This window comes from Sodiomyces alkalinus (assembly GCF_003711515.1).
Source record: "Sodiomyces alkalinus F11 unplaced genomic scaffold SODALscaffold_2, whole genome shotgun sequence".
Taxonomy (NCBI): Eukaryota; Fungi; Ascomycota; class Sordariomycetes; order Glomerellales; family Plectosphaerellaceae; genus Sodiomyces; species Sodiomyces alkalinus.
In genome coordinates, this window is record NW_021167080.1 from 5,929,212 (window position 1) to 5,943,396 (window position 14,185).

Consider the following 14,185-nt stretch of genomic DNA (forward strand, 5'->3'; position numbering starts at 1 on the left):
AAGAAAAAATACAAAGAGAATACGAAGAGGCGGGTGAATCAGTGGGGGTGAAGAGAAGCAACGTGGCATGGGGTTCGTTCCCGTTCTGGAGACACTTCCCCCCTTTTTTTTTTCCGCCCAAGGAAGCGCCGGGGCGGTTATACCGATACGTGGCAGGGCAAGGCACCACTTTCTGCTCTTGCTGTCTCCTACCTTTTCGTTCCCCTGAGAGATAGATGTTCAGGGGATCAGGGACAGGGAGGTGGGCTGTTCATTCGCGAATTTGGCGCATCGGGTCCCGGAATGTCGATTCTTGTCCGGGCGTAGCACTGGTGCAAGTGGTGCCAAGGATGCTAAGAAGAACAAGGAGTTGCAAGTCGGCAAACACTGTAGAGAGAGGTACCTCCTAGTCAAAGAGAGTGGGAGGAGAACCGGAAAATTTGAGCGTGCCCCCGTGTCCAACGACGTTGACCCCGATTAGCTAGCTAAAAGTTGACCAGGATGTTTCCCTGTCCCACGAGCAGAGACATGCCTAGCCGCGTCCTATCTCGGGTGGGCAGGCACTTCAGTCGATATCGTGCTTCGTAGGGAAAAGCCTCATGTTGGCCAGGGGGAGGGGAGGGGGGGCAAAGAGTCATGGGTCGGCCTTAATCCCCTCTGGCCCTCTGGACTCCTGGAGTCGTTCACACCGCCTAAACGACAGCATCCTTGTCGACGGCGATATTTGGGTTACCCCCGCCACCAGATAGCCAATTACTCACATGCGTGTCCATACTATTGACCCGCACCTGGGTATGATCGTTCGTGCGAGGAGAGGGGAAAAGGAGAGGGGTCGGAGAGAGGGGGTTCTGCCTGTGTCGCATCAGGAGTCTCCTAGCTTCGTTCCTGTCTTGGGTAGAGCAGCAGAACTTGGGAAAAAAAAAAGAAAAAAAGGGGGGGGGGGGCGTGAGGGGCGTGAGACGTGAGGCGTAAGGATAAAGTGGTTGCATGCCGAGGGTCGAGAGTCGGGACCAACAGGACTAATGCAACGCGATCTAGTACCGTTGTCGGTCGTTGGAACCGGTAATTACGGAATGCAACACTACAAAGTTATGCTAGTCAGGACTCAGATGCACCACCGGCGCGACTCTGGTGACTTAACACGGGACAACTCGGTGTAGACCAGCTTATAGCGTGAGTTGTCATGAAGTCTTTCAAGGCAACGATTGGAGGACGATCTATTGAGGCTATTGATCGGTTTGAGGGGATTAATTTTCTTCTTCATGTTCTTCTTCACACTCTAGCCCATTGGTGTTTTGACTGAAGAAGACGGCGTCCAAGCGAGTCGTAGAAACGCGGTTGACGCCAACTAAATTGCTGGGCCCCCTTAGACCACGATTCGACTCATACTTTTCTTTAGTTCGGAATGTTGAAGCCGTGCCTGCTTATTGTTTTTCTTTTTTTTTTGCCCCTTCCCTCAGAAGCAAACCCGAAGGGAGTGAGAGACACCATCGGGGGGGGTGTAGGAGTCGGTCAGTCGGACACCAGGAACGATCAAAGATAAAAAAGGATTCAGAGCTTGTTCTCTTTGGGCAAGGTTCATTATGGGAGGGACAAAGAAACCCACAACCACGGGACCATAGGACGCCACTGGTTTACGCTTCATGACGACCACCGGTTGTTGCCGAAGCCCGTGCCAAGCGAATGAGGCTATGAGCGCACATCAAGGGTTAGAAGTTGTTACGCTTACGCGGGGGGAGGACTCCCGAAGAGATGGAGAAACTGGCGCGAACCTGGGCAGTTCAGCCAGGCTAGGAAGCTCCCACGAGGATGCCGCGCTTGTAAGATGATCTTACCTGAAGACCCTAGCTCCCCTTTCCAAAATGCGGGACTGGTGGGTTGAGGGAGGGGAAACTACCTGCCCACGGACGATGCCGAAGAGTAGCGGTGTTAAGAAAGACGAGTATCTTGGCAAGTCAAGCGCACCACACGCACAGGAAGTGTATACTACCTTAGCTAGGGACAGTTCGGGTCTATGGGGGCAGATTGGAAGGATAGATAATCTTGCGAGAGAGCTTCGTTTGTGTAGGTAGTGAAACCTAATGGGGATTTCGGGGGCCGGAAGGCAGGGCAGCGGGCTCAGGAGTCAGGAGTAGGGCGGTTTGACATGAGCACGTAAGCCATGGGCGCCGAGAAGAAAGAGGGGTACGGGCAGCAGGCTGCAGCACCTCGAGGCCGTCTCGCCCTAATGGTCCAAGACGCTGACAGTCCGTCGCATCGTTTAGCTGTACACTACGGGGTCTACGGTGTGCCCGTGGCTCGGAGCGCCAGTGCCTGGACAAGTACGTGTGCGGGAGGAGCGCGGCCCCCGGAAGCCAGCCATCAGAGCTTGCTGGCCATTCGACATTAGCGGGATCACCCATGCGATATTGCATCGCACGCAGAACGCAGAACTAGGGGAAGGCCGTACGACGGTACGACCAACAGCATGCAAGGGGGGCAGGACGGGAAGGGGCAGAAAGACGCGAGGAGGGGGCGGGTGGAGGGGTGGAAGAGCCCGAGGACTGGCCGGGGACCGTTGCGACTTTTCCCTGGCCGCATAGCCGTGTCATCACGAGTAGTGCTGAACTGGGGCGGCACCGTCACTTGGCTCTGCGCATAAAAAATACACAATATTCCAGTATTGGTCCGAATTCTCGTTTTGCGGGCGGGATATCCCTTCCCCCTCTAGGAGTCTAGGGAGGAGGGAGTTCCTAAGTCTATGGGGTGAGTCCTGTAAAGGGAGGGGTGGAGTCATTAGACGGTGAAAACAGGGATGTGGAGCCGGCTACAGTAGAGCCACAACGTGTTCTCCCTTGAATGACTCCTACGGAATGCACAGTATAGTATTCGTTGTCTAACGTCTTCCGGTGAACTGACGTTGTAGATGTCACTGGTCAGGCCAGGCCGCCAGGCGGCGTTGGGCGGGATCAGGAAATCTAGTATCTACCCGCCGAAAGGGGAAGGGCCCAAAGCCTGAAGGGGGGGTGGCTTGTGGGCTGACAAACACGGGGGGCAGAAGGAGGTACGGATATCCGGAGAGACCCGAGTCAGCTTGTCGTGTCAATTCCGTCTCCAGTCAGGTCAGCTCGAACTTCGAGGCCATACTGGGGACGGGATCGGAGCCTGGAGGGAGTCGACCTCATCGAGCATGACGTCCGTATGCCGTGAACAGTTTCGTTGTTGCGCCGGGTTTGGCTGAACTGGGGACCATCCGAATCGAAGCTGTGTGTCATGTGTATGGACTCTGGACTCTGGAGGACTGACAAGAACGAAATGCTGTCGTATACTACTACTTCGACGAACGGGTTTCATGGAAATGGCCCAACTTGCAGGCGTTGCATTTGTTCTGAACTCAGAACCGTAAGGTGAGAATCTTTAATAACATTCTCTTCAGCTTGGGGATGCATTGGAAGCCAGAAACAACGTCGGATATATGTAAAAGGAAGGAGGGAAGGGGACAGAGTGTCTGAGACAGAGAGACGCGCACTACATTACCTTACCTACCTTACATGCCTAAGGTACCTTAATAAGAATACCGTACTCAACAAGATACCTTCCTACCTTACCCATCAGGTAAAAGGGAAAGAACTACCTATACCTTGCCTTACTGATATCCGTAGCCCACAGTACAGAGTACTGAAGCCGCCTACCTAATCCGCCTCACATATGCCTATTTGACTTTACTTACCAAGTAGAGGGTACCTCTGGGAGAAAGAGAGTTTGGTTACAAAGGATAATGTAAATGCGTCATCTGTGATCTGTCCAGTGTCTGGTAATCAAGACCATAAGAGTGTCCTACCTAAGGTACCTTAGGTACCTGGTAGTGTCACTGTGTCTCACAAAATGGTCCCTTGGTACTTTATGTTCTGGGGGGTAATCCGAGACGCCGCGATGAAGGAGGACGACTAGATTACTCAAACTTGCTCCGAGTGGTTTGCCTTTCCTTTAGACATCTTCCAGACAACCTGCCTTCGTACCGACGTCCTCTGCTTTTTTCAGAGCCTAATCGAATTGCCGACTCTCCTTTTTGTTTCTAAATTACAACGATGCAATCCGGATACTTCTGGAGGCGCGGGAGGAACATTCCAGTAACTCTTCCTGCTTACGGACACAAGCGCCGACGGATTAACGTAAAACACAGCCCTTAACATGCCTCGGGCTGGCTGTTGGCACCCGGGCTGACTCGTGGTAACTGGTAAGTCCAGCCCCGAAAGGCGTTGTACAATGCTCCTCAGCTCCTCCATGCTCCTCCTACGGTTACATGTATGTCTACGGCTTGGTTGACTTGGTTTACGGGAATGCCGCATGCTCGTGCAGCTGTGCTGTGCTCGCCACGTTTCTCCTTTGTCAATTTGTCTCCGGTGAGTCCAGTGACTCCAGTCCAGAACTCCCACGACGCGGTCCTGCGGTCGCTCTCTCGCATTCTCCGTCAGAGTCCTATCGAGCACTGTCTGAAGAGGTCGAAACTGACGATAACGAACTGTTAGAAAGTTGTCCAACCTCGCCGTGACCCGTTGCTCGTCTTGATAAACAAACCCCTGAATTTCCCCCCAAGCACAATTTGCTGCACGGCGGTTCCCGATCTGGCGGCTTTCGACGTCCTCTTCCGAGTCTTCCCAGAGAACATCAGGTGGACTCGCAAGCCATGGACTGCTTTTTGAGAATCGAAAGAAGCCCCCGAGCGTCCCCAACTTTGCCTAGGAACCTTTCAACGAGCTTCGTTCCCGCAACTTGCTCGTTAGAGGCTCCCAGCCTAACGAGCATAGCTCTTGTCGATAGTACGACGGTAGTATGACGGTGACGATGTTTGAACTCGGATAACCAAGTACAAAAGATATTGCAGACTTCAGTCCGTTTGGAAGTCTCGAACGGAGACAGCTGTTCCTTTTGCCCCCCGATTGGCTGTGTCTAGGGCCCCTTTTGTCAAGACCGATCGACGCTGCAGTCTTGAGAAAAAGGGGCTGTCGGGTACTTTGTTGGTGCAATAAATAAACAAGGAGGTGCCGTCAACATTGGCCTAATGGCCAGTCAGCGGACTGTCCAACATCTTTCGACATTGCTCTTTAAGGCAGGAAGAACAACTCGAGAAGTCGAGTATTCAGATCACTACTGCGGTGAGTCACCCAGCAACTAACGTGCTTGAACACTGTGTCTCGGACAGTCTCTAAGATACCCAATCCCTTACTGCTTCTTTGGACTGACTTTATGTGTGCAAAAGGGTATCCCTGAATTGCGGGCTGATCACGCTTGACAACTCAGTCCACCTTCACTCGTCGGTATTCGGTAGTCGCGAGATACCCGAAACTCCCCTTTAGCCCAATGTCCCTCGAGAACGGATAGGATAGGAGGAAAGAGGAATAGAAGCAAAAATATCTTGCACACTGCAGGGGTTAGGGTTGCACTACACGGTCCGCGCGGGAGAGCCAGGGGGAATTAAGGTATGCAAGGGACGCATCGAGCGGCACTGTCCGAGATCCACAGTCTGGAACCCAGGAATGGGAATATTGGATCATCTGGCTGCAGTTGCCTTAGCCGATATCTATTGGGCTACGTATATGTATCCCTTGCAGAGCCGGGACAGTCGGGACGACCCGAGGTCCGGAGGTTGTGGCGAGTTCTAAGTCCACATTCTTCCCCCTCCAGCCCCTTCCAGCTTCTGAGACCACAACTTGTGTCTATCTTTCCTACTGGAAAAAGAAAGTAATGAAACAGGCCCTAGCTGTCACTGGAGCGTACCTGTCCAGTGCATGGTCTCTTGGAAGTTGACGCAGACTTGGCAATTTTGTCCGTCATGTAAGACAGGGTTGCGAAGCTAATCATGGTCCACGACTCCACGGCCCTCATAACGCGTCTGTCGTATTGGGATTACGTGAATGTCTTGGACTAAACAACAGGACTATGTAACTCAGCAGATGGAAGTGATGTCAGATATTACTTCTCTAGGGAGAATCAACTTCCTTGCAACACGAATCAGTATTTGACTGCGCCAACGATGTGATCCAACCCTGGCTTGAGATGGATTCTGGCAACACCATGGTCTAATGTAAAGCTCGTGGGATATTCGAGACTGACGACTAGTCCTGTTGTAAGCTCCATGTCTCGAAGAGTAGGAATATGTTTACAAGCGGAAGAGCACCAGGCTACCAACACCGGCATCCAGAGAAGGCAACACTACCAGAGCTTGGAATGGAAGATATCGTAGGTTTCAGGTATAACAACGTCTCTTCAACATCCAAGAGACAAAAGTATCATCAAGGAAACGAATTATATATCTATACTGCGCGTAATATGCTCTGCACCAGGAGAGTCAGTACGCCACCCCCGATACAAGAGCAGCGAAAAGAACCAGATCGTCTATCTTAATAGGTCCGGTCGAGTGTTCCGGGGGCAAAAAAAACCGAACATTATTATTTATGATCAGGGGCCTCACCGAACTTGACGGACGTCATGGACTTGAGACTCACCGATACTCACCGAAGTCCATCCCTTGCAATGCCGGTGAGAAACGGCGGCGTATGGAGGGGAGTTGTGGGAGTTGTTAATAATAATTACGACTTGAAATGCCTGAACCGACTGACCCGACGAGGTTATCGGACCACTGTGTGGGGCATTCCTTGTGATCGTGAGACTTGGCGCAAAGGGCTCGCCATGTGGCCAACCGGGTTCCCCGACGCTAGACTCTCTCCCTGCCCCCAACAAAAGAAAGGGACGAAAGGGAGCCAGAATGAGATCTGTGCGAAGTACATGTAGGTACCTACCTACAACGTACACCTAAGGTAGCGGGGAAACTACTACACGTGTACGGATAAGGTGTTGAATTAGTGTCGGTAGCGCATTAGGAGTTTTGGAGAGTGTAGTCCTGAAACGAGAAATGAAAATCATGCATTGCAGCGATGTTGGCATGGCTGAGAGAGTACGGATACTGAGGAATCTACACCGAAATGCGAACTAAGGTTGGCCCTAATTACTTTGATCCCTTTATATGTCTAATAGGTCAACTACGACTAGGGCGACCACGTCATGCGCCAAGAACGCCATCTTTTGTGCCGTTAATGCAGAGAATCCCGTTCCAATGGTAAACAAGAGGTTGCGGGATACATGGTCTGACCGCCTGTCATGCAAAGGGGATGAAATGGGGAACATGAATGATGAAAAGGGCTTAGTATAGACCCTCGGGCCTCGCTAGTCATCGACATTCCTGATGGACCCTTCTGGAGATGACGACGCCGATTGCATTTCGATATGCCCCTGCTCCTTGAGCCTCATGGGTCTGCCCTCCTCGCATCGTTCCGCGACGAAGCAGCGCTCCGCGAAGATGCCCTTCTGATTCTGCTCGCGCCAGGCGGTGCTGAAACGGCGCGCCATGACGCGGCGCCAGCCGCCCACGGTAATGGTGATGCGGGACCAGGGCGCTACAGGCGATAGGCCCTTTCTCGCCTGCGTCGGGACGCGAGCCCACTCCTCGGCCGCTTGCTTCTTGCAGTGGTGGAGGAAGAACAGCGTCTGGACGACGGCGTCGTAGTCGGGGTCCGCTTCCGGCTCGACATCCTCGAGCGGGTTGATGACGGTCTGGACGTGGAGAGTGAGGTCGCGGAGGCTGCGGAAGGTGCAGACGGCACGGAGGAAGGCCGACGGTTCGCAGAGGGCCGCGTCCATGTCGAGCTCGAGAGTGTGCACGTAGGGGAGGCGTCGACCGAGAGATGCGACGTCAACAGGAGAGAGCGTCGGGCAGCGGTAGTCCTCGTCCCTAAAGCCCACGTGGTCTCGAAAGCGGAGGGCGCGCAGGGATGGGGAATGAGCGAGGATTGCGTCGATGGGAAACGAGCGGATGTGGCAGGTGATGCTCAGAGTGTGAAGAGCCCGTATGTAATGCTTCACGAGAAGGTAGAGACCTCTCGTCGCTTCCTGACGATTATCGACCCGAAGATGGGCGCTATAGTCCTCGCAATGTAGGCGTAGCAGGTTGGCCAGATCTAGCGGGTTGATCGAGGACAGGAACTCGAAAATGGGGACGAGATCCAGGTCCAGGGATCTGATATTAGAGAAGTCCCAATGCATCGCCGTCTCGTCTTTCGAGTGGTTCCAGTCGTAAGACCTCAACGCGAGCTCCTTGAAGGGGGGCAGCCGCTCGCCCGGCCGAAAGTTGAAGCTGGTTCCCTGACCCCTCCCTTCGTAGTGGAAAGTCTCCAGACGCCTTGCCAACAGGAGAAGACTCTTGAGAGAGTGGAGGTTTGTAATGAGAGGCGGCGCTGGACTGGCCATCTTCAACGTCACGAGGAGATGGGCCGGAATGGCTCGGACGTACGTATCCTGCTGTTGACGGTCAAACTCGCGGAGCGGCAGGTTTTCGACATGTAGTTTGATTCCCCGCAGGCGCTCATGGTAAAAATCGAGAAGCTCAAACGGGAGCCAGGGTCTGCCGTGCTCCAACTCGGCGTCGCTGTACCGCCATTCGAGAGAGGGAGGCGTGATATGGAGATTTTGTAAATCGGAGACAGCGAAGCGGCTCCCTGCATCATAGCGCACAGAGACCAGATTTTGGGCCGTGTACAACACCTTGTTGATACCTGAGGGGTCAAGATAGATGCCGACGACGACGTGGCGGGTGTGAGCGGCGATATTAGCAAAAACCCCGGGGTAGCGTGACTCGGCGTCGGGCGATACGATGTTCTTGTTCAAGTGCAGAACACGGAACAGAATGGGAGTCGCGATAGCATCTAGCCTCGCACAAAGGATTCGAGCTTCGGCTACCGATCTAGCATCGATATCGTGAAGCTGCGGAGGGGGTGGGGAGGGGGGTTGTCAGCTAAGGGGCCCAGTTGGTCATAAGAGTGTAATTACGTTTCTTGGCCACTGGCTACTCACATGTTCGATGACGAGAGCAAGGAGCTCAGGGCTCAGGTCGTTCAGCGACCATCTTGGCGAAGCAGCTCGAAGAGAGGAGGAGGTTGCCATTCGCCAAGGCGGTGGTCCCAGGTCAAGGTAGAAGGGACAAGAGGGGAGAAGGCCAAAAGGCAAGGAGACGTGACCACGACGGTTCCTTCATAGAGGAATTGGAAGGAAGAAGGGTGAAAAAGCTTGGAGGCTGATTGACAGCCGACAGCACAGCTGAAAAGAGCTAGAGCCACTGTATCATATGGTCGGTGGGGGTTGCTCATTATATATATAGGAGGACAGTGACATAGTGGCATATAGCGGAACCATTGATGAGGCTGGCAAGGTAGACGCTAAGCTAATTAAGGCGAATGTCACGAGAGAATTCAGAAAGGGACAGGAAGGCACTGATAGGACCGAAGAAGGCGAGCTGGGGCTGTGGTGGAAAGATATTCATACCTCGCTGTAGCCTGTAGTGGACCCATGAGGGGGGAATTAGTCGGGAGGAGACATCCTGTGCATACAGCGTAAGAAAAAAGGGGGGCCACCGTTGTACTGGGGAAGAAAGACATGATGTGGATAGATGCAGTGAGATAGATGATCAGCAAGCAGCGGTGGAGGAGGGCCGAGGCGGTCCGGCGGACAGAGCGCAGGGGCTGATGGGAAATAAGGTTAATCATATGGGAGATGCTATGGTCGTACGTAACAGAGGGCGGCGGCAAAGGGCGCATCCGCATCCGGTATCTTATGCATGAAGCGAGCAAAGCCCATTATGCCACGAGTGTAGCCTCGGACGAGAAATCGCAATTCGGCCGATCGAGGTATATAGCAGAATGAGAGTAAGATCACGAGTCACAAATGTAACGGTAAAGATGAGGCAACTTCGTACCAAGACGATCGAACAGTAAGGAGAGATGATCCGGGGGATTAATTAGAATATCGGATGAACTGGTGATCAGAGGCGGAGTTTGTCAGATGAAACCAGCCAGGTAGAGGTGGAACGACGAGAGGATGGGTACACTGAGTTATCCGTCCAGAGCAGATGAGGGTTGACTCTTGAGGCAACGTCGTTCGCAAAGATGTCCAAATCCGGAAATAGCTCCAGACACCACGCGAGAAGAAAGCGCAGACTTTTATCAGCCAATCGGCTTTAGCGGGACAGCTATGAATCGATGTATCGGGACGTCAATAGTCGCGATATGCAATTCCCCAGCCAGCCCCCCCTTCTCCTTCCCAAGATGCAGACAGACCCCACTCAAACAGAAAATTCAATAAAAGCGCATATCTCGATGTACATAAAACCGTCATTCTCTCTGTCTATTGCTTCCTCGTCCCGTCCCGCGTTCGCTCTGGTTGCTAATACTTACGGATAGCCAATCGCTAAGCGATCACAAATCACCACCGCAGGCTGGTCCCAGCAATTAGGAACCGCGCCCTTCAACTGGTCTCGGATTAATAAGTCCGTATAGACGAGACCAGATTGTACTTCGTACACTCACGCCGATCCTATCCACCGGATATCGTCCCTCGGTTCCCTCCTCATCCCCATCCCACCTCAAGTCTGTACGAAGCATCGAAGCATTGGCTACCATATTCTTATAGTAACCGAGGGGATATTGTCTAAATCCCTCCAAGAGGCGCAGTATGTCAAAGTGCAACTCGCCCAAATTATGATTTGCTGGGACAGTCGTCGGAGCCTTTTCCGGATTTCGGCTCCGTGGACGCGGAATACATCTGCGGGGAACTTGAGTCGTCGCCCTTGCTCGGCGTATCCTCGCAGATGTTTCCTATTTCATGAATTACGAATATATCCCGACAGCATGCACCCATCCACGCTAGGCAGGTGTTGCGTGAATACTCGCAATCTTGATGCCAGCGAGACGCATCCCCTCGTTGATATCAGCCACATCTCTTCCCAGGAGAGATCACATCACGCTAGTGCTGTCGTCGCCGCTATTTAATTACATACCTATCTCTGTAGTCTAACCGATAACAGGAGACATCCCGTTGGCTTGATATTCCTGGTCTGCGCCTTGGCCCAAGATCGTCTGGAATCCCCTCCCCCCTTTCCCGCCGCATGGCCCAACCGGGCGGCACGATGGCGACGCGATTGGCGGAAGGCCGACCGACCTTTTTATCCTTGTCGTTTTAGCCCAAGAAATCGGGGCGCCAACGCCGTAAATGCATTCAGGGGGCTATTTAAAGTACGAAGTTACGGGTAGGTATGCCGAGTAAGTAAACCAGTTAGGCGTGTAGTGAAAGTGAAATGCAAGAATCTTCATGATAGATAAGGTACCTTATCCAGTTGGACCAGTATTGCTTTGTCCCATATTGCACGTGAATTTACCTCCTGAACTGACGGCTGTCGGTTGCTCTGCGGTCGCTGCTATGCCCAGTGTCGAAATGTCCAAACATCAAGTTGTACATGTCCAAAATACCCGGGAAAAATCGCGTATCCCATATCCAACATGAAAGGGTCGTGAGCAGAGAGAGAGAGAGAGAGAGAGAGAGAGAGAGAGAGAGAGGAAAAAAAAAACCAAAATAAACAAGCAAAATAGGCGCAACCACCCAAGTCTATGGCTATGCCATTCGAGAACAGCCGAAACGACCTGATAACCCATGCCTGGCCAGTGAGATGGCAAGTCTCTACCGCCTGGGGTTCGATCTAGGCAAGTCGTCGGCCTCGTAAAGATCGTCATCATCGTTTCGAACACTGCGACTTGTGCCCCGCTGACCTTGGCTCACACCTGCGCCGTGCATGACCACATTGTTCATTGCACTATCCTGGCGGGCGCCGTAGCTCGCCGTTCTGTCGCCAAAACGAGGATGAAACGACTCATCGGCGAGTCGTCGCGGGCCGGAAGATCCGTCCTCGGAAGAGGAAGAGGACGTAGCCCTCGGAGGCAACCCTGTATTCTCTGGCGGGTAGTGGGTCGTCGACTGCGATTGCGGGTCCCGGAATGGGTCGTCAGCGGCCGCGCCCTCCCCGGAGGACCTCTCATTGGGATTGGAAGAAGAAGCTCCGGTCGGTGGAGGGCCTGTCGGGGATGCGGACTGCTCGACCTCCTTGCCCTTGGATTTTGGGGGCGGCTTACGGCTGCGGGGAGGTTCTGTTGGTGGCCCGCGGGAGGAGGATGAGGACGACGGATAGGTCTGGAGCTGGGGTGGACTGTTGCTGCTGCTAGGAGCTAGAGGCGGGGCCTGTTGGTTGGACAATTGAGGGGAAGAGGGGTTCGAGTGGCTGTTCGTGTGGAGGCCGAGATGCTTACGCGCCGCGAGCACAGCCCGTTGATGTTGGTTGAGGGCGGTCTGGAGTTGTTCGTTGACGTCGATGAGGCTTTCCATGGTGTCGTTGTCAGGAGCCGGGTTCTCGGCTTTCATGTACATCTCCACGCTTCTAGAGGCGCTCTGGCACCTGTCGGCGAATTCCCTGACGAGAGCGTTTTGAAGCAAGTCGGAAGGAGGAGTGTTGTTGACGAACTGGATCAGCAGCTTGGCCGAGTTTCGTGCCTCTTCCAGGCGACTCGCGAGCTCAACGGGGTTGGGCAGCGTCCTGCTTGTGTGATGACGGGCGAAGTAGTTTTGAGCGGGGGCGGGATCATGGTTCGGCAGGGGTTGGGCCTGGCGTTGCGGTAGAGGCGATCCCTGCTGATTCTGTCAAAGGTCATATGAGTATGGGTTTGAGCCGGGCGATAGAGCAATAGAATAGACAGAGACAGGCGGGACAGATGGGTAGGGCAGGTGCTTACTTACCCCTTGGTATGTCAAGCCGCGAGCCTTCTCCTTCTGCCACATCGCAACAAGACCACGCATACCCTCGTGATTCATCTTGGTGGACTCGAAGTTCTCCAACGTCTCCATCAACATATGGCGGACGTTGTTGTTCCGACCCAGCCTAAGCAGATCCTTGACAGTGTCGACGAACTTCTTGTCAAAGTTCCGAGTAAAATCACGGCCAGGGTGATCGGACAGAATGCGAAGGAGCATGATGGCATTGTATTGGTAGCCGGGCTTCGAATTATAGTCTTTCGAGAGGTACTTGCGGATATATCGAGCACATTCGGCGGCGGCAGCTGGCGCGGACTCGGCAGCGTCGACGATAAGAGGGAGAAACAGAACCTCATCGTCCTAATGTCACCCATCGTCAGTCTAATACTAATTATCCGCTTGGCGAAGGATAATCTGTTTCCGTTTGTTCTTTTTTTTTTTTTTTTTTTGCTCGCTTTGGAGCAATTATGGAAATAGAATATGTCGAGAGCGAGAGGAACCGAATGAGGTAAAGAATCCAAGAACTCGATAGAGGGAGCGAGAGCAGGGAGCGTACCTGTTGGTTCGTAGCTTCCGATTCGCAAAATGCTTTCTAGAAGTGCGTCTCGTCATCAGCAAGCGGCCTCTTTGACACTCGAAACTGCGACCTGCGACCAGACTCCCCAACTATTGCACTACTCACCACGTTCCGAACCGCAGTGGCTTCGGGGGTTTCATCCTGCGATGAAGCTGCGTCGTTCGCATTCTGCCCTGCCGCCAGGCATCGCCCGTCATCAGCACCCGCCTGTCAAAGGCTTGAAGTCTTCTAGTGCAATCAGGCGATGTAGGGATAGGGGATGGGGAATAGGGACAAAGATGATAAAGACTTGGTGACGTACCGAATCCAGTCCCTGTCCTCTTCTTGATGGTCCCCAGGACACGATTCATGCCAAATCCCTTCATCGTTCTCAACCGGGTCAGCGTTGCGGAGTTGGGTGTTTCCAAGGACCGGGGCGGACCAACGGAGAGTCGGGAGGGTAGTACGGAGTAGGTATATACGGACGAGTACGTTGTATGCGACGAGGAGGAGTTGAGAGACAACCTGGAAAACGTGGGGGCGAAAATGTGGAGTCCCGCGAAGTACGGATGTACCTAGGTAGTTATTTGGCGGACAAGGCGGACGGGCAAGAGACCGGGGTCGAACGTTCGGTCCTCCGCTCTGGAAGAAGATCTACTCTGTATACTCTGTACAAGCCAGGTCGCAACGCAACGAACACGACGAATCAAACGATCAAATTGGCAAGATTGGCTCCGAAGACCGTAGGTGGGATGCCTCGCGCGGCTTCAACGCTGCAACGAAGAAGAGACTGGGGTGGTTCCAACAGGCTGAAGATGCAGTACGCATACGAGTCTCAGGGAGGCGACGAGGTGGTATCCGTACTGAGTACGGATGCAGAGTAGGGTAGGATTGGAGCACTTCGTTAAATCCGCAGCAGCCTCGTTCTCTGTTCTTCTCCAGCTCCTTTCTTTCGAATGGTTCTGTTTCGTGCCGATTGGTGTTTCT

The 14,185-nt window shown here is 53.4% G+C and overlaps 4 protein-coding genes across 4 annotated transcripts; all 4 read right to left on the reverse strand.

Annotated features, from left to right (window-relative positions):
• Positions 1 to 28: 28 nt before the first annotated feature.
• On the reverse strand, positions 29 to 4,084 carry SODALDRAFT_377307 (hypothetical protein; the record flags this gene model as incomplete). Its single annotated transcript, XM_028614898.1, has 16 exons — positions 29 to 332; positions 741 to 831; positions 1,258 to 1,372; positions 1,468 to 1,668; positions 1,752 to 1,849; positions 2,126 to 2,219; positions 2,305 to 2,549; positions 2,628 to 2,731; positions 2,878 to 2,943; positions 3,002 to 3,070; positions 3,106 to 3,222; positions 3,304 to 3,325; positions 3,384 to 3,466; positions 3,689 to 3,704; positions 3,841 to 3,905; positions 4,043 to 4,084. The coding sequence occupies 16 exons, from the start codon at positions 4,082 to 4,084 to the stop codon at positions 228 to 230; spliced, it is 1,533 nt and encodes a 510-aa protein (XP_028469459.1). The 3' UTR covers positions 29 to 227.
• A 3,098-nt stretch (positions 4,085 to 7,182) lies between these two features.
• On the reverse strand, positions 7,183 to 8,955 carry SODALDRAFT_338896 (F-box domain-containing protein; the record flags this gene model as incomplete). The annotated part of the gene is made up of 2 exons (XM_028612817.1): positions 7,183 to 8,775; positions 8,866 to 8,955. 2 exons carry the CDS (start codon positions 8,953 to 8,955, stop codon positions 7,183 to 7,185), a joined length of 1,683 nt encoding a protein of 560 aa, XP_028469460.1.
• A 152-nt stretch (positions 8,956 to 9,107) lies between these two features.
• Positions 9,108 to 9,706, reverse strand: SODALDRAFT_125168 (hypothetical protein). The gene has a single exon (XM_028606659.1). The coding sequence runs from the start codon at positions 9,609 to 9,611 to the stop codon at positions 9,261 to 9,263; it is 351 nt and encodes a 116-aa protein (XP_028469461.1). The 5' UTR covers positions 9,612 to 9,706; the 3' UTR covers positions 9,108 to 9,260.
• A 1,330-nt stretch (positions 9,707 to 11,036) lies between these two features.
• On the reverse strand, positions 11,037 to 13,869 carry SODALDRAFT_125198 (hypothetical protein). Its single transcript, XM_028606660.1, has 5 exons — positions 13,521 to 13,869; positions 13,325 to 13,392; positions 13,199 to 13,234; positions 12,628 to 13,002; positions 11,037 to 12,519 (listed from the first exon to the last, which is right to left on the reverse strand). Exons 1-5 carry the CDS (start codon positions 13,582 to 13,584, stop codon positions 11,521 to 11,523), a joined length of 1,542 nt encoding a protein of 513 aa, XP_028469462.1. The 5' UTR covers positions 13,585 to 13,869; the 3' UTR covers positions 11,037 to 11,520.
• Positions 13,870 to 14,185: the final 316 nt, after the last annotated feature.

Excerpts from the sequence above, each read along its gene's own strand:
- SODALDRAFT_125168 (XM_028606659.1), bottom strand. The coding sequence starts at position 9,611 with ATGCGGATGCGCCCTTTGCCGCCGCCCTCTGTTACGTACGACCATAGC.
- SODALDRAFT_125198 (XM_028606660.1), bottom strand. The coding sequence starts at position 13,584 with ATGAAGGGATTTGGCATGAATCGTGTCCTGGGGACCATCAAGAAGAGG. Across the intron at positions 13,235-13,324 it reads CCACTGCGGTTCGGAACGTG|AAAGCATTTTGCGAATCGGA; the intron begins GTGAGTAGTGCA and ends ACGCACTTCTAG. Across the intron at positions 13,003-13,198 it reads CGGAAGCTACGAACCAACAG|GACGATGAGGTTCTGTTTCT; the intron begins GTACGCTCCCTG and ends GGGTGACATTAG.